The sequence below is a fragment of the Pundamilia nyererei genome, unplaced genomic scaffold (assembly GCF_000239375.1).
Source record: "Pundamilia nyererei isolate P.nyererei 1_Seehausen unplaced genomic scaffold, PunNye1.0 scaffold00018, whole genome shotgun sequence".
Lineage (NCBI taxonomy): Eukaryota > Metazoa > Chordata > Actinopteri > Cichliformes > Cichlidae > Pundamilia > Pundamilia nyererei.
The window spans coordinates 1,901,820-1,924,448 of NW_005187419.1; the positions used below are offsets into that span (position 1 = coordinate 1,901,820).

General features: G+C 40.0%; 2 protein-coding genes across 3 annotated transcripts in view; one reads left to right on the forward strand and one right to left on the reverse strand.

The window, feature by feature from the left end:
- Positions 1–6,773: 6,773 nt before the first annotated feature.
- mylk5 (myosin, light chain kinase 5) lies at positions 6,774–19,305 on the forward strand. 2 transcript variants are annotated; one of them, XM_005726069.1, is made up of 18 exons: positions 6,774–7,085; positions 11,316–11,453; positions 12,594–12,725; positions 12,955–13,107; positions 13,273–13,455; positions 13,918–13,953; positions 14,930–15,057; positions 15,167–15,320; positions 15,400–15,711; positions 15,808–15,910; positions 16,300–16,503; positions 16,586–16,803; positions 16,887–17,010; positions 17,225–17,377; positions 17,458–17,587; positions 17,683–17,770; positions 17,856–17,996; positions 18,152–19,305. In XM_005726069.1, the coding sequence occupies exons 1-18, from the start codon at positions 7,073–7,075 to the stop codon at positions 18,355–18,357; spliced, it is 2,616 nt and encodes an 871-aa protein (XP_005726126.1). In that variant the 5' UTR covers positions 6,774–7,072; the 3' UTR covers positions 18,358–19,305. The 2 variants fall into 2 exon arrangements, with proteins under 2 accessions (XP_005726126.1, XP_005726127.1); XM_005726070.1 differs by lacking the exon at positions 6,774–7,085 and adding an exon at positions 11,124–11,161.
- Positions 19,306–21,545: 2,240 nt separating this feature from the next.
- The window catches only part of LOC102206534 (coenzyme Q-binding protein COQ10 homolog, mitochondrial), a 3,643-nt gene continuing 2,559 nt past the window's right edge, over positions 21,546–22,629 (reverse strand). Inside the window, exon 5 of the mRNA XM_005726072.1 lies at positions 21,546–22,073. Coding sequence (XP_005726129.1) covers positions 21,921–22,073 — 153 coding nt within the window. The 3' untranslated portion in view covers positions 21,546–21,920. The remainder of the gene's footprint in view (positions 22,074–22,629) is intronic.

Sequence of the window (22,629 nt, forward strand, 5' to 3'; positions counted from 1 at the left end):
TTTTCTAATTCCTGACTTTTTTTCCCCTCATTGTTACCTCACAAGCCATGATATTTGAAGAATTACATTACTTAGTACAAATAACTTTGCTGATTTAAAAAAAAGTAATTTAAAATATCCATTTACTTTAATATTAATATGGTTATTACACCACCCACAACCATGGATTGAAAAGTGAAAGGGTGGCACCCACGATGTGGGACGGAGAGATTTTGCCGGTCTTTCCTCCCTACTGCTGTTAGACTCTACAACATGGTCTCTGCAGAGGACCACACACAAAAATCTAATACACATTTGTAACTCTCACCCTGTTTCCTGGATGTGCAATTTTCCCTATGTAACAAAGTATTTTATTCTATTTGTATAGTACTTATCCCACTGTATATAGTGTTCTTTCTATTTTGTATAGTATGTTATTCTGTTTATCTTATTCTATTATATTATTTTTCTCTTAATTTTTTACTGCTCTTGTACTTCTGCCGTGACCAAAAATTTCCCATGTGTGGAACTAATAACGGTTTCTTTTATCTTATCAGTGAAAGGAGATGATAATGGGGTCTGTAGGCATACATCATTTCTAACAAGATGTCCAGCTCTTCTTATTAGCGATCACTACACTTTGTTGGTTTCCAAATCGCATTGATTTGGTGAACACAGTTAAAACTAGAAAGTGAACCCGCCTTTACTTTCTCGTTGGCTGATTTTTATTGACATGTATCTATGTGCTATTGTATGCTCATAAGCGCACAGACAATGCAAAGGTGGCTTTGACAAGAATTCAAACATAAACTGTTGACACTGACACTGGGATGTTGGGGGAGTTTATTTAGTCCCCTGCCTTCAAGGACAAGGGTGCAGAATCAGTGTAGAAAGTAGGGGAGTGGCTCAGAGCCTTTCCAGCTGCCGAGCAGAGAGGTGCCGACAGCTGCATGACTGATATTTTGGGAGCCTGCAGTAGGCCTGGGATAATAATGGTCTTGATTGGGAGGAGTGTGTTTGAAGTAAAAGGAATGGTTAATGTGCATCTAGACACCACACTGTGTACACAACCATGTCTCTCTCATAAACTGTCAGAATGATGGTACAAGTAGCAAATGATAACACACACAGTGTTAGGGACTAAAGCACGGGTTTTTCTGCTACTGTGTTGTGTTTTTTTTTTCCACAGCTGAACATATTTATTTTTGTAAAGTTGCAAATTTCAATGTTATGGAGACTATGAATGTACTCACAATGTATGCACACGATAAAGCCCAAAAATATAAATTTGTGTTACAAAACTTGTGGTCCTGTCGCCAGGCAGACAGCTTTACACAGATATAGACAGGGCCCACATCACTTAGAGCTTTAAAAACCAACAATAAAATCTGAACATCAAATCTAAAACTAACAGGTAACTACTGAAATCGTGCAAAGGACTGGTGTAATGTGGTCGCTCCTTTTGTGTTAAAAGCCGTTGGAGCATCATTCAGAGTTGACTGCAGTCTGTGTATGGTATGGTAACTGATGCCTGAGTAAAGTGCGTTGCAGTAATCAATTCTAGAAGAAATAAGATCACGAGTGACCTTCTTTAAATAGGACCGCAACAGGAATGGTACAATTTTTGATTTCTGTCAAAACTGAATGAAACAGGACATCATGATATGTCATCATCAACATCATATCTTCAAATTGCAAGCCTCTTTGCAAATATTTTCGAGACATAGACCAGAGCTATGGGAGGAAGGTGCAATTATGATTATTTCATTTTTTTTAGTCATTCAGCTAAAGGAAGTTTTTAGACGTCCAGATTCTAACTTCTTCTACACAAGACCTAATGTATAAGTTATCAATAGTACCAGGTTGAAACATAGAGTTGTGGATTGTTTGCATAGCAATGGAAATCTATACTGTATTTCTGAAGCATTCGTCCAACCAGAAGTATGTAGGTTGTTTAAAAAATGGAGGATCAAAGACAGATCCCTGGGGGACTCTGTAAGAAAATAGTGCATCAAAAGAAGAGGCATCACTGATCCTTACGGAGAATGACCTGCTAGAAAGATATGAAATGAACCAATCCAGCGCTACATCACTGATGCCAACAGTTTTTTCAAATGGCTCACTAACATATTGTGATCTGCAGTATCAAAAGCTCAGATAAAATCAAGCAGAATTAAGACACAACCAGCCCAGAGTCAGATGTGAGCAGTAGATTATTAGAGACCTTGACAAGAGCTGTTATCATGTAAGTGAAGCCCAGACTGAATATATAATATCCATCCATTCGCTTCTGCTTATCCTTTTCAGGGTCGCGGGGGGCGCTGGAGCCTATCCCAGCTGTCATAGGGCGAGAGGCGGGGTACACCCTGGACAGGTCGCCAGTCTGTCGCAGGGCCAACACACAGGGACAGACAACCATTCGCACTCACATTCATTCGCACATTCACACCTAGTGACAATTTGGATTATCCAATTAACCTATCCCCACAAGCTGCATGTCTTTGGACGGTGGGAGGAAGCCGAAGTACCCGGAGGGAACCCACGCAAACACGGGGAGAACATGCAAACTCCACACAGAAAGACCCCGGCCTGATGTTGGAATTGAACTCAGGACCTTCTTGCTGTGCGGCAACAGTGCTAACCACCAGTTTGAACCCATCAAGTTTTAAATGATTGAGTCTGGCCCAGAAAGTGTCAAAGGTGTTAATAAAACCAAGTCCAGCAGCAGAAGGAAAACTCTTCATCCAGCTATGCAAGTAAAAGAGGTGACTAAAGAGTTCAGAGCCTCTAGTTATGACAGAAATGGTGCCAGACAAAACACACATCCTTCCCAAGCTTTCTATGGCAGTGTTTAAAGACTCTAGATCATGCTGACAGAGATAATCAAGACAAGAAGTCATTCAATTTAATAGAGCTCAGTCTTTAGAGAGAGGAGAGAGCTCTGGGAGTGGATATTTTTATGTCACTTCCATGGAGTCAGCCATTTTTTTGGATGCTGCGACAGCCAGCCAAACAGTATTACAGAGACCTCCAGCATGCACTATTGCCTCGTTATTTATTTATTTTTCTATTTTAAAAGCTCTTATCTGTTTCACACACAGATAAATATCAACGTTTCTGTGCTGGAAAGTTCTCTGTGCCTTAAAACCACAAGTGATACACATTTACAGACCGCTTCCCATAGCAGCAGTTCACAGGGCATCACCAAGAAGTAAAAGTAAAAGAGATTAAAGATTCTTCAAATTGATATCCTTCAAATTCATTAGAAGTTGAGCGAGCTCTGCAGTACGGGCCCCTGGAAAAAAATCACTGCGACTATCAAACCATGCTGATGTGATGTTATAGCTGTGTTACTCTGAAAAGATGACGTCACTTGAGAAAAGTGTGCTTTCAACATCTCTCTGGAACACAGGCTTTTCACTATGTTAGTGTCACAGGACAAGCCTCTAGTCTGACACAGCGCTCACCTATCTTGTTATGAATGTAAAGATGCTGCTAGATACTCTGGAATGAACTTTTAGTGTCAACTCCATACTTACAATTTCACTGTATTAATTATCTTATTTTGGAACTGCTATCCGATCAGTCTTCTCACCTCTTATAGTTTAAGAATAGAGCAATCACAAATATGACTTGTTCTTTTTTGGTATTTAAGCTTCTTTTTGTTCCATGTCTTGTAAAAACCCTTAAGGCAGTTTAGTCCTATTCAGCAGGGGGCTACGGTGAGTCTAAAAAGCCACATAATGCAACAGCTGTTGAAGTAATCGCAGCTTTTAATTGACAGGTCAATTAACCCCCTACAGATAATTCACAAGGCAGCAAAATCACTCTTATTGACCCATTAATGAAACATGGCAGCACTCTGAGCACCTGCATCTAAAGATAAACTAAATTTATTGAAGAGAATGAGATGGCAATACTCTAATCTAATCTGTTACTCTCTCATGAGCCTCAGTAGGGCCTCAGGCTTCAATGACGACTTCTTGAGTCGGCTCCTCTCTGGCGAGTGCCGCCCCCCTTATTTTAATGGAGGCCCTCCTAACAACTCTTTCTGAGGAATTTACAGCCTTGGCCGATTCTCACTCCAGCCCAGGGCTGGGAAGGTGGGGTGGAAGTCATGCTGTGGCCTTGTACCAAAAGAGCCAGCAATGGAAATGTAAAGGCAGGGTGGCTTGAACATGAATGTTTCTGTGCTACTTAACTCAAAAATCAGCCACACAGGGGTCCACGTGTATTTAATACATCAATGATAGAAAAGAAATACATGAAATAACATCGATGTCCACCTTAAGTCTCCAAGAACTGTAAGGGTAAATGCTAAGATACAAAAAACCAAAAAGATTGCAATTTAGACCCTCTCAAGTATACAGCTTTTGATGCCAGTCAGTCCAATATGTGAAAAGGAAGGGATACTTTTAAACCTTAAAGCACAAAACAAGCATATTTTGAGCCTCACAGCTGAAGTTAATTCTTTCACTGTACGTGTGTTCACTATTGTGCTTGTGAATATGTGAGTAAATCTGTGTGAATGAGTGGCTGTTGGAAGGCTCCAGTTCTGTAGGTTCTCTCTGTAATTTCACTCTCTGCTCAGCATAATCACTTCCATGTGGGCCCTCTCCAACAACAGAGTGTTGAAGGGGCCCGTTGCAAAGGTGGGAGTGAAACGCAGACACATATGGGCTCACAAATGTTTTCACACATAAGATTGTCAAGTCCCGTCTCACCGAAGTGTCAGACAGCAGAGAAGATTTGGCCTCCATTTGCTTGAGCGTCGCTGTAGTTATTTGTGGTTTAAGTTGTTCGTATATAAACAGATACAGAAAATAGATATTTTTTTCTTTGACATATAAAACCACAAATGCTGGGTGTCTCAGACCAACTCAGATAAAATCTTAGTATTCCAGTCTTTCAATTTGTGAAATTGCAGGAAGTCATTTGCCAGTTTATGCTCATTAGCAATTTCCTTTAGCGGTATTAAGAAATTTTGTGGTTTTCTTTTGCATCCTGTTAGTTTTTTGTGGTGGCTTCTGCCACACAAGTTAAATCATTGTCCAGGAATGCCCTGAGGGCTGCTGAGGACCACTCACGGACAATGTGTGAAACCAACAGAGCGGAAAACAACAGGGCCTTCTGCACAGCAGGGTCAGCATGTAAGGATACCTCTGCTCAACATATTTCCTGTGGAGACTATTGTTATGTGCAAAAACTCCCGCTAGGAGACCAAATATTTTAGGGTACATGTCAAAATATGTAAAGAGTAAAAATACTCCTGATATCACAAGATTAAACCCTTTTATTTAGTGATTGGTTCATGGATAATTTTATAAATTTTTGGTGAATACCACCCCCTGCTGTTCATACACCGCTACAAAACAGAAGTCAAAATTAACCAACAGTTAAAACATGATGAAATTGTCTATCTGCAGCAAATTAGACAGCCATTTGGTGCCCTGTTAATTTGACCAACCATCTCAGCCATGGGCAAAAAATGAAAATCAATAAAATTTTAAAAGATAATTTATTAGTACAGTGATCATAAAAAAAACAAAGATATAAAACAGTGCTATGACCCACTTACAAAAAGGGATAAAACACACAGTCCAAGGCCAGGACCAGCGATGCCACAAGTCAGTTACACTTCACACGCCAACAACTTTAACAGGGAACAGCAGTTGTTCTACCAGACCCACCACCCTGTAAGTAGTAGGCTGGCAATAACCCCGACCTCAGCAAACCAACTCTGCCTTTAGGCTAGGGCGTATAGTAGGTCTTGGCCTGCACACAGAGAAAAAATGTACTCAATTGCATCTTAATTGTATAATTCAGACGGCAGCAGACCAGAGTGTGAGTTTAATCAAATACACCTGCCTTAAATGAGCACAACCCAATCATAGCCACTGGCTCACAACAACTGTGACACACAAAACCACTCTCAAACTAGGCCCATTTCCCACAGCAAATATAGACGTGAGGTAATATAAGCAATAGTCCACTATGTTACAGCCCACTGGGAGAGAAGAATAGAAAAATAAAATGTCCATCTGAAGAAGTACCACCACACAGTCAGTTACATGAATATTTAGACAATGACATTTTTTTGTTTGAGTATTGTAATTGGACACTGGGCTGATGAACAGTTTGATGGCCAGGTGAGGCACATTCCCTCATTATTCAAAGACAAATTAAATGGATAAATGATCTGGAGTTGATTCCAAATATTGGACTTGCATTTGATATCTTTTAACTGGAATGTTCAATATAAGGTTTAGAGAAATGCTGATGCAACAACAACAACAACAAAAAAGCCAAATAAACCTATCAGAGAGACAGCAAAAAGCAAACTCCACAGCATGGAAAACTGCGGGCAGATCGACACACAAATAAGCAGAAACTGCAGGTGGCTGCAGTAAAGGCCTCGCTGAGCATCTCAAAGGAAAAAACGTACTTTGTGATGTCCATGGATTTTAAACTTCAGGTAGTCATTGACTCCAGATCAGTTTCAATCAGTTACGAAAACCAGTCCTTATAGTTAATTCTCCAATTACATTTAAGCCTCTAACAAGGGTGGGGAGGGTATGAAAATGGCTTTAATTCATAACAAGTTAATGCAGTGTTAAAACTCTAAAGATGAAAGACTCTGTGGTTTAAAATCAACTATGGTGAATTGTGTCAGTGTGCAAATCCTCATATGGATCTGACTGTGTACTTACATGTAAGGTCAACTAATAATAGCAACGCCGACAATTCAAAACGGAAGCTTGTAGTGCTTGAGGAAATGTAGTCCACCTCTAGATGGCGCCAGTGTTCTCATTCAGTCAAAAGGATGGCGAAAGGAAGTGGCATCTGTTAGTAGCAATGACTGTAGAAAACACAACAGCAAAGAGGTGTTAACAGCTGAGCATGACTTTCCGAGTTTCTCTGGAAGACGGTTGGGTTATTATTTATTCATTCTTTAAATGCGTTTCCGGGCTTTGGCAAGTCAAAGGAAGATACAAGTAACCCTGTATATGCCGCCAATATGCCAATGAGCTTTGCTGCAAGAGTGAGCTGCTACTGCTAGACATGATGACTTTGAATCACCTGAAGACAGAAGATGTTAATATCAGGTGATGTAGGTTCGGGTATTTTTCAGTCAAGTCTGTTATTAGAATCCAAAGAAAATGTCTTGGATTTTTCATTTTATGGTGAGCGGATGATATGGCTGACCAGGTCAACTTAAACTTAAAAATACAGCCTAATTCTCTGTATGATAGTCAATAATAATAACAATAATAATAATAATTATAAAAAGATTAAACAAATGTAAGAAAACAAAGTATAGAAAATTTATGATGGAGTGCCAAGAGAGGAACTGTGGTACTCTACTATATGAGGAAGTCAGGGGTGACAGAGAAGTACTGTAGTTGAGGGTGGTGCGGATCGTGCTTAATGACATATTGGTGAGGTGTGCATTTCATGATAAAATAGTTTAAGGGCATGCGATTACATCAGTGGTTGGTTCTTAGCCCCTGCTTGTTTGTAATGCTATATGGATAGATAGGTTAACAGATGGGTCTCGTTGGACAGATGACACTGTAATCAGTAGTGAGAGTAGGGAGCAGGTGAAAGACACCCTGAGATGTTGGACATAGTGGAGGTAGATCAGAATCAGAAGACTATTTATCCCCAAAGGGCAATTAACAAACAACAGAGCAACATAACATTGAAGATAAGGACAATAAGAACAGGCAATAAGAGTGAAATAATAAATACACAGAATATACAGCATATACCGTTTTAAAATTAAACTGACTGAAAAGTGAATAAAGTGTTGGTAGTAGAAGAGGGTAGTTTATGTTTCTGGTGTGGGAAATGATCTTATCGGCTGGAGTTAAAAAGCAGAGTGGCTTTGGGGACAAATGTGGCTCTGCTCCTCTCAGTCCTGCAGGAAATGCAGCAGTGGTGTCGCCCAGAGGGGAGCCATTCAAATGCGGGTGAAGAATGTGAGAGATTTTGGCTTCCTGTCTAAGGGCCTGTTGGCTGAAAACCTGTGCCAGAGTTCTGACAGGCAGGCCAATGATTTTAGAGCACACAGATGCAGTGTGCTGCAGTCTGTTCTTGTTTTGAAGGCTGAGGAAGTGAGTTTAAAGAATTTAAAGCAAGTGAGGTGAACAAAGGCAGTTTAAGTCGTTGGAGATGAGTGTCTTGGGTCATTTGTGACAGAAGGATAGCAGCAGGAGTAAAAGGGAAGGTTTTTAAGATGCTAGTGAGACCTACTGTGATGTATGGTTTTGAGACGGTGGCACTGACAAAAAAATATAGGAGACTGGAGGTAGCAGAGTTGAATTTACAAAGATTTTGGTTGGGAGTATCCAGAATGCACAAGATTAGAAATGAGTACTTTACAGGAACAGCTCAGGTTGAGCAGTTTGGAGACAGAAGATAGTGAGGCAAGGCCGAGATGGTCTGGGCATGTACTGTGGAGGCATCGTAGACATATATTGGGCTATTTATGTTATAAATGGTGCTGCCAGGCAGAAGGAAAAGAGGAATATCATAGAGAATATTCGTGGACATAGTGATGGAGCTCGGTGAGCTGATGTGGAGAAGCCTGGAGGGGGCAGCAGAAAGTAGAAGATAAGAAAATAAATAAAGGTTAGGTTCCAGATTTGGGAAACTCTTCTTTTCCCTTAATTTTTACACAAATAGTTGGCATCTACAGAGCACCCCCTGGTGCTCCTCCTTACCATTATTTATATATCAACTGCTGCAGAATTATGTATTTCTGTAGTGATCTGGAGTTGTAATGAAAGCCAAGGTGTGGATGTGTTTACTGTAGATTCTTCCTTGGTAGCAGCTTCCTTGGTTGAAAAGTGACTTGAGTAGTGTTAAATGCACTTGAGAAAGCAAAAAATGTAAAACAATATCATCTATTGAAATCATAATGTTATATTCTAGGTCTTTTGTTCACTAGGTGATTTAAAAATGCTATATGATGATTCAGCAATAAAGCATAAAATAGAAGCATGAAAATTAGCCATTGAGGAACTTGTGTAAATGAAAAGGATCTAAACTTCATCGGATTGATCCAGTGGGTTTTCCTATCTTACATTCTTTTTCTGACGCTATGCTTCGTGTGAAAAGAAGCCTTTGTTTACTTTTTCATTTTAAATTACGAGGCCAAGGTTTTCTGCTCACCGGCAATGCACCCGTTTCACTTTTTAAGCATGTCAAAGATTTTCATCTGTAGATGCAATCGTTTTGACTGTGCTGTGACTATCTCCACTTTTCATCTTTGTCTGTCTTACGTAAGTCTTAGTCCGAGGAGGTGAGCGGGGCTTCTCCGTGCACAACAAGAGCTGTATGCATCAACTTAACATATACCCATAATATCCAGTCTATGTAATATACAGATCCAATAGTAGGACAGTCAATGAGAAAATGTTTAGAGATGTCTGAAGCCCAAGATCTGGGGTTCTAGGTATCATTTGTACATACAATGACCTCAATTTATTTATTTATTTTAAAAAGGTCCCTAATAAATTATGTTACTTGCATTGACTTGCATTGGCACGAGCGAAGACACTGTGAGACACTGCAGCATAATCATTCTGTTTCCTTTTTAATGAGCAGCCCTGTAGCTAGAGAGTTTGTGCCAACTTTCTGTGCGTGTTTTGTCTTTGATGTCACGTCTTATTAAACGCTTTATGTCCGACCTTATTAGATACTATTTCTGTCATACTGTGCAAGGTTGTTCAGCCGTGGTGATTTGTTTCTGTACTGCGACATTCCTTTTCAGTATTGCAGTAGTTGTTAGCTTCACCTGGAGACGTTGCAGACCCTGGGTGAATAACTTAAACTTTCATTCAGTGTGTGTCACTATGTAGAAATTCCCTGGTACCCAGGGAATGACAATAGTAAGGCAGTCAGGTTCTGGGTGTGTTGACTGACTGACTAAAAAGGCGAAAATAGTTTCCAGCAAATGTAGCTTAACAATGTAAATGGGTCTAATCTGTCTTACCTGAACTTTTCCTGCTGAGGCAATTTTGTGTTGAATTTCAGTGGTTTCATCCCAACCCAGGCTTTAGAGACAAAACTAGGCCTGGATCGTTATGCTATTTAAAAAAATCTTAATAAAAGCAACAACAACAGTAATAAGAATACGATTTTTTCAGACATTGGACTTTTAACATGTGTAATAATGTCTTTGTTCTAAAAAATCCCAACAAGGATGTCTGTGTTGGCAGCTTTTTGGTAAACGAGATAGGAATTCTCCCACGGAAACTAAAACAAGCCCCTTGCAGTCCCTTTTTGTGTGATCATTGATGTGGAATTTGGGAAGCTGGGATGGGGGTGGAGTGGAGAGAGATGTTATCACCACTTCAGCAGGTTTCTGTAGAATTCTCTGACTATCAATCCAGCATTTGTAGTGTAGTTAATTCACCTAATTGAAACTGCTACACCAAGATGCACTCGTGTTGATAATTGTTGTTTACTTGTGGCTGAAACCTGTAATAAATAATACAAATTTCATTCAACCTGGCAGAGAGCACTGCTGTTCTCCGTTGAGATGAATGCCTCAAACATGTATGTTTTACCAAGAGCAGTTCTCCTGCACAGACGTCTCCTGGTTACTATATTAGCACGTGGAAGTCAAAGTGACACTGCTGCCGTGCAAAAGGCCATCTTGCTTGTGTTGGGATATATTGTACCAGGGGAAGGGGCTCAGATTTGACTGTTGCTACAGTCAGAGGATTTAGAGTCCGCAGGGATGAAGTAAACCTTTGCAATGGTGATGTCACTGGCATCACAAAGTTCAGTTGTAGCATTGATAAGTGAGAAAGCAAACAGAGAAACCGGTGAACAAGACTGCATTCACCAAACAGAACACAAAGCGACCTTTGCCTGGATAGGTAGATAAGTCCCCCTCATTCGCTCCCACTCTCCTGCTTTATATCGTTCCATGTTTAAATGTAGTGTTTACAAGGCATGACAAAAAGGAGTCGGAGTAGTGGGTTTCTGGCATTACAGTGATTTTGAAAGCATATGAGACGTCCGCCGCGCCTGATATGGCCAAAGTGAAACAACATGATTTGTCATGTAGGTGGAGCTAGATGTAGATAATAGGAGGGTGAGTAAAAGGGACTAGAACGTGCAGTAAAGTATGAGGACTGAGGGCAGAGCTTCAGTGGTTTAGCACAGGGTGAGAGGGACACACAGAGGCTTGTTAATTTTACGAAAAAGATAGTGAGCAAGCCACAGAGGCCAACACCACAGTGACAGAGAGAGGAAGTTTGATAATCAGTTTGAGGCATGACTTTGTAATTCTTTTTTCATTTGTTGGTTTCCTGAAACAGACATGAATAGTGATGGCAGCAAACAGCGTTTTGTGTCGACCTTTAAAATGCGCATCAAGGCCCCCGGTCCATCACCTGCACCTGAGAACGGGCCAGGAGTTGTCGGCACAAGGACCTCAGTAAAATGTACTGATGCAGGTAAGAGCTGCTTTCAAGAAGAAAACACACAACTGGTGACATTTATGGATGTCAGCGTTTGAACAGGCAAGTCTGAGCACGGCAGTGCTTCTTGATAACAAGTTGGCGACCATCCAGAGCGGACTCCAACATATTCTTTAATATTCACTTGTAAAAACAGATTGTTTGCCTAAACTAATAGCGCTCATGCATGCAACACAAACAGTTTGCTACACTTAAAATTAATATTCAGTTTCATGTTTATTTTGAGTTTAGCCGTCCAGTAGTGTGCTTGTTTATTGACTTGGAAGCCTTTCACTTTCATGTCAGCCCACAGCTGACATCTCATTTCCTATGTCCTCAAAATGTTGTTTTTTTGTTATAACCAGCAAGTCACATGTGCTGTATTTCTCATGGTCATTAGTTTGCTCTTCCATATTTCCATATATTATATGTCGCTGTTGCTTCCATGTCATCGATCGGTTGGGCAAATGGCAACTTTGTACAAAACCTTCAAAGTCAAAATCAAGTCAAAAGTTCAGGAACAGGCATGTCTTTGGCTGCTGTTCAAATCAAAGGTTTTAAAGAGTGTCAAGTGAAATATAGAGTTACTAAAATGAATCTTTCCACTAAACTAACAACACATACCAACTATTTGATAAAATAGCTGCTATGAGCCACCTCTGAGCGTGTCTGTGTGCAGAAGTGTTGCTCAGAGTTGTTGCAGCATTCAGTTCCTTTTCAGAAACACCAGTGTGCTAACTGAACCATTCAGTACTGTAAACACTGGTTAAAGGTTCATAGAAAAGCACCGTTTTGTTAAATCATAACTAGAATGCTGTATATGAGTTTACAATGGGCAATAATATGTGGTTCTTCTTTCTAGGTTTCTAAGTTACACTGCCTAAGAAACGACCTGGGAGTCTGTAATGACATGAAATTGTGTATTACTACTTTATGCTCCACGTTTCAAGCAGTAATTCCCCTTGGGGCAAATTAGGGTCCCTTGCTTAATTTAAACACTTTTTTGTTAAACTGTAACTAGTGTACTGTATATGGGCAAAAATGCAGTTCTAAGGGTAGATTACATAATTTAATACAATAAGACTTTGTCACTTTTGTATTAATTGTATTGTAATTCTGTATCTCCTCCAAATCCAGGGTCTAAACATCTGGATCCACCTGTCTTCATACAGCCTCTGGAGGACTGCTGTGTAGATGAAGGGACTGACATTAGGTTACGTGGAGTTCTCAAAGGAAGTCGACCGATCAAAATATCGTGGCTGCACAATGGTGAGAAGAGACAGTTTACAATGCATCTCAGTTTACACTGCATATACTTTTCAGCTGTGGGTGTGGTCAACCAAAGAACGCTAAAGAGCCGATAATTATTCAAAACAAACATGTTTTTGACTTTCCGTTTTTTATGCATTCAATTAAAAATGCCACATAGAGAATCAAGAAGCCAAAAGTAGCGCAAGAGCATGCTGATGGGTTGCTTGTTTACCTCACCTGTTGGCAGGTGAAGTGGCCCGTTTCGGGAAGGCTTCCTTCAATGGCAGGGAGGCCAGTTTTGTTGTGAGGGAGTGCTTACCAGAAGACGCCGGTGCCTACACCTGCTTGGCAGAAAGCAGCGCAGGGAAGACATCTTGCAGTGCTGCTGTGGTTGTAAGAGGTGAGCAACTGGGAACTCATGAAATATTCAGCTAATTGGACAATTTACCTCTTGCAACTTTAAGTCTACAATAAATGGAACGTTCAGTGTGTTCATTACTCAAAACAAAGCCAGAGTTTATTTCTGATGTAGTCTCTTCTCGTTTTTCTCTTCTGACCAAATTAGACTTTGAAAGTATCTGTGGCGTGCAGAATCGCGCTTTAAAGACTCCCACTTCTCCATCCAAAAGTGTAATGGGAAATGGAACGTTACCACAGACTCCAAAAGATGAGCTACACAAATTCAAAGGATCTATTTGTATGTCTCCTACAGGCTCTGATAGGCAGAGCCCAGTCTCATCTCCAAAAGGTAAACCAGAATTATTTGATTAGACAGTGCTGGTTAATTTCTAGTCAAAAAACAAATGTAAATGAATTCCCATTTAATGAACTATAGTTAGCACAGATATAATGCAATTTCTTCTTTTCTCTTGCACACTGATCGGTTTCTTAGTATAGAAACAGTACTGATGTGTTTTGATGTACAATTTCTTGGCCTCTGTTTCAGTTTCTTCAGGAAATCCATGTTATGTTTATAAAAGGAAACGCACTTCCAGTCCTTGTGTGACTGGCCGTTAGGCAAAACATATATAACACAATAATGCAGCTCTCTGATACACCCACTGAAATTTCTCTGTACCAAGTATACACCATGTAGGGTAGTGGATAGAGCAAAGTACAGTAAAATAGTGCAAACTGATAGCCATAGATAGAAGAGCCACACCTCTATCCTTCTGGCTAAAACCTACCTGCACCTGATCTGTCTTTGCAGAAGTCGTCCCAAAGAAGCGAGCCAACTCAAGGATAGGTGAGAAAAACACTCTTTTTTTTTTTCTTTTTTTTTTCCCCACATACTGAGAAATTTACCCACCTCTCCAGCATCCATGTGCTTCTTATTAAGTGCTTGATAACTTCTTCTGTCTGCTGTTATTTTTCTTCTATGAAAAAATGTGACTTATTGTAGAGTTTGTTTGTGCGTAGGCGGATCTGTTGCTGGAGCTGTACTTTCTTCATGTCACCTTTGGTCTCATAATGCTCTCCTTACGCTTTAATGTGCTCTACTGAGTTGACTGAATCAACCTTAGGGTTTAGGCTGCAAAAGCAAATATGTGAAATACTCCCATAATGAGGTCTGGTTGTTTATTTTGAGAGCACAGGACATTTCATCATTTATTCATGGTTTTTATTTTTAGGAATGAAATATTGGCTTGCAATGGCAACAGCTTGTATTCAGAAGGTAAAACTGTGCACATTAAAGCCACTTAAACTTCATATTATCAGATCTACTTTAGTCAAATTCACCATTCTGACGCCACAAGATTTGAATATTGACAGCGAGAGAGATGACATGACTTCAGCTCATATATGGATTTTTTTGTGTGTGTGTGCAGCACTAAAGCAGGGCAGATTATAATCACTGGAGACTGTATAATGTATGGCTATAAAAACATTTTCTCTCTTTACTTCCTTTAAGGGTAAACAGCTGTATTTTCAAAAAGCTGGTGAAATATTTCAACAAACTTGATTACACAAAGACTTGTTGTCCTTGTGGCCGATAGGTCATCTGTATTGCATTGTGTTTTCACTTGAGGCACAAGGTCCTGCTAAATACCATAATAAGAAGGGTATCAGTTAGCTATTTCTTAGTCTTTATCTCATGCTCACACACATTAGTTTTCAGGCATTCAGCAGATATTTTTAACCCTATTGTGAACTGAGGAAGTGCAGATGCTGCAGTTCACTTTGAGTCACTTTTCTCTTTTTTTATTTTTTTTATTTGGCAGGCCGATCGTTATGTTTTGAAAACCCACCGCAGCACGTGGAGGTGAAGGTGGGACAAACCGCCAGGCTGACGTGTAGTTTTACTGGAAGCCCTCCTGTAGCATCTTGTTGGATCAGAAACAAAGAACAGGTGCAGCAATAAAAAGGATAAATAGCAAAAAAAAAAAAAACGTCTGCTTCTGTCATCTCAAATGTATTTGACTCCACATTATATCTATTTTTCCTGTTTTTCTGTGCAGATAGTGGACGGCCTAGAGCTAAGGACAGAAAATACTAATCGGAGTAGTACGCTGGTTATAGAAGAGGCTAAACCCCAGCACACAGGTCGCTACACCATTGTAGTAAAAGACCGAAAGAGCTCAGCAGAACACACAATCACCCTTTCTGTTATAGGTGAGTCTATTCTAAAGAGTCAGAACCAAATCAAGTAAAGCAGTTCCTCCGAGACTTATTTTAATCATCCTCCCACCAGAGAGACCACAACCTCCTGCCTCCAGTCCAGTGATCTCCCTTGTCTCCTCATCCAGTCTTGTGCTATCCTGGTCAGGCCCCTGCTATGATGGCGGCAGTGCCATCCTTGGTTATGTCGTTGAAGTAAATAACCAAGGAAGTGCTGAGCCTGAGGTTTGGAGAGAGCTAACAAGCGAGTGTAAGAGTACCTCATACAAAGTTTGTTCTGGGCTTCAGCCACAACAGGAACACTGCTTCAGAGTAAAGGCCTATAACGTAGTAGGACTAAGCGAGCCAGGCCCAGTGTCACCAGTGGTGAGAATGGAGGAAAGAGGTGAGGTGATACTGGGATTTTGACAGCACATTTGTAATAAAGGCAGGTATAATAAGCATTAGTTTAAAGCTGTTGTGGCTGTGTGCATACATTTAGACAAGATAAAAGAAGAAGAAGCCCCTCAGATGTATACCACTGTGTCTGTTGACTCTTCCCACAAAGTTACGGAACACTACGATATGCAGGAGAAACTTGGAATGTGAGTATCAGATATGTCAAATCCCAATTTTCCAATAATAATCTTTCCAAGTAAAAACAAGAAGTTTGTCAGAAACTATAATTACAGCAAGTTGAAAAACGTTTTGACATTTCCAATTCCAAGGAAGTGTGTGAGTGTGTAATTCTGCCAAGAAAATAAAAATGCTTTCAAGTAGAGGCATGCATTCCAGCTTAAAAACACCTGTAGTCGTGTTTTATCCATGACAAGGAATGTACGGTGACGTTAACGTATTAGTGAAAGGTGAACAAGAATCAGATGGAAATCAGCCATTAACATGAACTACTTATTGTGATAGGCCATGATGGTGTAACCATTAACTATTCATTCCTAATATCCAGAGATAGAAATGACTAAACTTTCTTCATAAGGGGAAAATTTGGGATGGTGTACAAGCTCATCCACAAAGAGACAGGACGTGTGTGCGCTGGGAAGTTCTACAAAGGACGCCGTGCCAAGGAGAGGGAAGCTGCTCGTAAGGAAATAGAGCTGATGAATTACCTCCACCACCCCAAACTGGTTCAGTGTCTGGCAGCATATGATCACAAGTCTGAAATGGTCATGGTGATGGAGTTGTAAGTATCCTTATCAGAGCAAAAGGCAAAGCAAAATTCCTAGTATTTTCTGGTGTGTCACTGCTGTTTTGTTTGTCTGCAGTATTGCAGGTGGCGAACTCTTTGAACGTATTGTGGATGACAACTTTGAGCACACAGAGCCTTCAAGTGTGCACTACATGCAGCAGATCCTGGAGGGGATTGCCTACATGCATCAGCAAAACATTATCCATCTGGACCTCAAACCTGAAAACATCGTATGTGTTGACACCACAGGCACCTCCATAAAGATCATCGACTTTGGCTTAGCCAGTAGAATAGGTATGTGGAACAATACTCTACTTTTATGCTTGTCTACCTCGTGTGCGTCGTAATACCTACATTATGGGATTTCCATTGAACAGATCAAAACACACCTCTGAAGGTGATGCACGGGACTCCAGAATTTGTGGCCCCGGAAGTGATCAACTATGAGCCTGTGGGTTTGGGGACTGATATGTGGAGCATTGGGGTGATCTGCTACATACTGTGAGTCTAACTGTCTCTTTCTATATTCAAGAGATAGTTTAGTATTTTTAAAACTAGATTTTTTTTTTTGTATAAAATTCTTTAGCTCATACAATCAAAACTGAAATTTAGAGTTTTAGCCTTATTGTGCCACCTAGTGGGCATAGATTGTAACCACATGTAAAGGATGTATATTCAACACTAATCTTCTCCACTTTTTTTCTGTGGTTTCCAGGCTCAGTGGGGAATCTCCGTTCCAGGGAAACAGTGATGCAGAGACCCTGGCCTTGGTCACAGCTGCTCAGTGGGAGTTTGACGAGGAGAGCTTTGACGAGATAACAGAGGAGGCTAAAAATTTCATAAGCTCCCTGCTCAGCAAAGACCCGAGGTGATTTCATAGATTTACAACTATAAAGTACCCTACTTTACCTCCTTACTTAACCATCTGTAACTGTAATTGTTGATCAGGCGTAGGATGACCTGTGAACAGGCCCTTGCCCATCCCTGGATGGCAGCATTTAAGTCTAAAGAGCTCACTCTCACCAAGAGTCTGTCCAAAGAGAAGATGAAGAGGTTTTTGGCTAGACAGAAGTGGAAGGTAAGCACCAAATTACTCTTTATTTATTTATTTATTTATTTATTTATTTAAAATTTAAAATTTACATTTTGTTCTCATACACATTTGTCTCATAGAAAGCTGGCAAGGCCATGTTAGCACTGAAGAGAATGGCTCTGCTCTCTAAGGCGGAAGGCTCTGCATCTCCTACAACTCCTGGAGGAGGTGAAAATCTTGCATACCTTTACTCATCACATTGCACGCATTTTGGTTTAGTGGGTTTCCCATCTTATTGATATATATCTCCTAGAATCACCCCTGAGCCCAGAGGCAGAGGAAGCGTTGACCTCCCTGGAGCTTAAGCTGCAGGAACCCCCGGTGTTCACAAAGAGGTTGAAAGACCGGACTGTAACTCAGGGATCCAGTGCCCGTCTCTCGTGTCACCTCACAGGTACAAAGCAACTTCTTATCTTGGATTCAAGTCAGACTTACTGTAGCAGGCTTGAAAATTCAATCTTGAACATGTAAAAACATCTTTTCTTTGATAGCGTTTCAAAAGTTGTGTTCTTTTCCCTCCTGATCTCACATTTCTGTTTATCTTGCCAGGTTACCCTGACCCGGAGGTGCTGTGGCTGTGTGGTGATGAGCCTATTGAGGAGTCCCCCACTGTGCAAATAGAGTATGAGGAAGATGGCCAGTGTACGCTGGTTCTAGCCAAAGTTGGCCCAGAGGACGGCAATGTGTATACCTGTAGGGCCACTAATGACCACGGGGAGGCATTTTGCTCAGCCAAATTAACTGTCCAAAAATAGATTCATCATATCATAGTGTGTATGCAGAAATAACAAGTATAAGTAGAATTTTCTTGTTGCCTTGACCAGCTGTGTTGTACATTGTTGTTTGTGGCTTCTGATGAGTCAAATAAATATTGTTACAGAGTTACGTGCATAGATTTATATTTTTATGGCATTCAGATATGGCTTCCACGCTGTGTTAAAAATGATGTTTTTACGTAAAACCATGAATCTGTTATATTGGCTCATTGTGAAGATTCCCCTTCAGCCCTATCAGTTTGTAATTGCGATTTCCATTCTGAAAAGCAGGCGGGTCTGAAAATATCCTGATTAATTTGCATTGTGAACATTCAAATTGCAATTCCAAAGCGTCCCATTAAAAAAAACTTACAATAAATGTTATTTATAGCCTAAGCCTAATTCAATGCTTAGTGCCAAAGAGCTTTATTTTCGTTTCTAAATTAAACCACTCTTGCACAAAATCTCATGTTCTTTTAGTGAAATGCACCTAGATAGGTTTATTTTGACAGGGTCCAACATACTCCTACATAGTACATACACACCTCCTACTGTTGTAAATACTGCATTTCTTCACACACAAACATTAGTAGACCAAATAAACAGATGGAAATATCCCCCGGTAAACACTATCCTTAGTCTCAGCATGCAGTTTGATATCTGAAAACATAAATGACAGTAACAGTTTTTGCTGCTTGTGTGAGTTTCTAGCTCTCTGTTCGACCTCAGGAAATGTGTCCATAACAAATATATTTTGTCAAAATCTTTTTGTCTCTGTCTGCTGGTTGAATTTCAAACAATACCATCAGGACCTTCAGCCCGACACTTCGGTAAAGCCGTCCACCTGCTTTACTAAAATATAGAGTATTTGTGAATTTAACTCGTGTTTGTCATGGTCATATTTACTTGATACCTGCCTCACAACCCAAATAAACGGATACCAATGTAGGTCTGATTCTTTGTTTTTTCACTCTCACGCTGTAAAATCACATTGTGGTAGCGGAGCTTTATTTACGGACTGCAACCAGGGTGAGGGAGTCTAATTGACACAGGTGGTTTGTCCTTTTCTGGAGCAGTGTGCTAAAATATGCATCATAAAGGAAACTAATTGGGTTGTATGTTGTTGAGGTTTAAATTGGCCTGAAGAAAAAGAGTTTGCACTCTCACCAGTTGTGTGTTTAAAGTTTGTGGTTTGGGTTTAATTTGCTGGTTTGTCAATAATGAATATTGTTCACCACATTTCGACTGCATGCACTCTGCTCTGTCCTGAGGGGAATCCATGCCTGACAGACTCTTTTGCTGCATAGATCTACAAGGAAGCCCCCCCATCATGCAATCATGCAATCATGCATTTGAACATCATGCAAATGCTCTTCTTAACAAGGTCTTGAAGTTATTTACAATTGTAGCTCATTTGAAGGTTTACCATGAATTAATGGAGTATTTTCATTACCTCTTTACCATGATGGAAAAGGCCTGGAAGCTCAGAAGAAATGTCGTTTTTTTAATGCATGTACGTTTGCATTTACAAATGCTAGGCTGTATGAGCCTTGGTTGTTGTAGCATTTAAAAAAAAAACTTTGGGGGCAGGGCTTTCTCTTCTAATAACACCACTGCTCTACTAGGCTGCGATCAGAAGATTGTTTTGTTAAAATAAGAAAAAGAAAAAAAAATAAGGAAATGACCACTGCACATGAAAAACTCATTTTTTTCTGACAGACAGATGTTATAAATACAATGTTTCAAAGTGTCACTGAACTGTGGCAAACGGGGAGGGACCTCGGTTAGTGAATAAGCAGGAAGCTATGTTTTTCTGTTTTGGTTCAAGGCGGTGACGTGAGACAAGTGCACATCTCATTTAATGCTATAAACTATACATAAAGGCTAGCTTTAAATTAATTATTTGAATACATGTTGATGTAAATAAGTGTCTTTTACATACAGTCTATGTTCCATGCTAGTATCTGAGTGCAGAGACAAGTTGGTTCTTTTTGTTGTTGCTGTTGTTTTTCTTTTTGATGTACAGCTTGGTGTTTTTGCTGTCAGTTCAAAATGTGAGATATTTTTTTATTTTATTTTTTTTAAAAACACTGTATGATGATCCCATTGAACCACCCACTGAACTGAATTAGGTGGATAGATAGCTTCTTTCACTCCACCAATTGCTCTTCGAACTGAAGAAACTTCTCAGATGAGAGGTGAAACGGCTTCAAGAAACTTGAAGTCCAGTGGCTTTTCTTTCCAAGCTCTTTAGATTACTGGATCAGTAGCTCCCCACGATCAAAGTGAATAACACAGAAATGTTCAGTTAAAAAAAACCTTTAATTTTTTTGGTTTAAAATAAAATAATAAAAAATAAAACAAAAACCCACAGGCAGAATGACATTTAAGGATAAGAGACCATTGCACAATTTCAGAACATTTCTAAAATTGAAATTGGCTTTTCCCCAACCAAGGTTAAACCATAATATTAACAGATTCAGAGAATTGGGAGACATTTCTGCACAGAGCTACATGGCTAAAAATCAGCACTGAAGGGATTTGACCGGCAGGTGGCACCACATCAAAACAGAAATTCAAGTACTTGAAATTATTGCACAGATTCAGAACTACATCTGTTAACTCCACTGAAAGAGGTTTTCAAAGTGTGGTACAGTTTAAAAGACAAAAAACAACTTTAAAACATGCAAATTAAGCATATTAAAAGGACAGACAAAGCAGACAAACTGTCCAAACTGTGTTAAAAATAATGAAAATACTGAAGTTTGGAAAAGCAGTGTCCTTCGGGCTAAAGAGGAGGAACATGCAGCTTGTTATCAAAAAGCCAGCGCATGTTATGGGTAACTGAAAATCCACTTTGCAGCTCCATTTCATAAAACAGGTGCATAGAGGAACGACCAGATATGACTTTGCAAAAAAAAAAATTCCACGCACCGCTTTTTCGTCTGTTTTTGAAATCATGCAAAATAACCAATATCAGCGGACGACATTGGTAGCCATCACTTTGTTTGCCAGTATCAGCCATCAAGGTTGACAGTGCTATTTATCCAGAACGCTTACCCAAACATGAGGAGTAAGCAGTTACTAGTCTGCTACACTGGAAATCTTTTCTTGCAGCAGATGTTGCTCAGTACATGGAAACATTAAGAAAATGTAAATGCTACAAATGACACAAACAGAGCAGAGAGTTTACCAAAAACAAGACATTTTAATTCCACTGATAAATACTGCACAGGACGAGGTCTTCAACCACATTTGAGCTTTCAGTAGAAGTCACTTTTCAGAACATTAACTAAAAATTTTCAAAGTGTCCACATGAGCCTTAAAACTATAACTTTATTTGAATCCACAAAAATAAATAAATGCAGGGCAAGGTAAAGAAATCAGCTTGTGCTTTACAAATAAATAGCTTTAGGTGTATTCCTTGTACATGTTAATTCAAAAATATACTATGGGTGCAAAGAGAAGATCCAGTCTCCTGTGTAAGTGTCAATAACAGGTAAAACAGTGGGCTGGTGGGGTTCCAAAAGCACCTGGATGGATGAAAGGTCAAAGGTGTCGCCTCATGCCGACCGCCTCCTCAGCGGTACCTCCTCCTGGTTTGTGTAAAGTTTTGCTGCCCGTGACTCAAAGGCACTAACCATCTGCTTAACCACTTCATCGAAGAAGACGCTGGCCAGCTGAGAGTGCAGAAGAGACTTGAACTCAAATGATACCTGCAGAATGGGGACAGGTTTGTTAGGAAACTGCTGAGGAGATGCTCTTCTGTGAGACTTACTTAAAAGAAAGAAAAAGATCAAAGAAATCAAGCACATCTTTAGCAGAGGCGTTTTAAAGTTGGTAATCATTCACACGGCATCTGTTATTTAACTTATCTAATGTTCTACTCCAACCACTTCATGGCACATTTTCAGATAATCTGTGCTCCTGTTAGCAGCTCCTTAACACTGTTCTCTGATGGCTATTTCAGGCCTCAAGGGACACCGGTGTGATACTCAAGACTAAATTTAGACGATAATAGGGTTTTACGCAATACTTCCTCTTTGCTGATAATCCACTTGAGAGCCGTACAAGAACTTACAACAAGAAATTAGTCTCAGCCAAGTATGTTATCTAATTTTGCAATTCCTTTAACCCTTAGATGCACACGTGGGGTGAAAAATGACCCCCCACAATATTCTGAATTAGTCAGCCAGGGCTTGCACCTGGGTTTAGTACTGTCTCCCCAATAGATGCATGGAAGATGTTCATGTTTGATAATATAATAGAAGA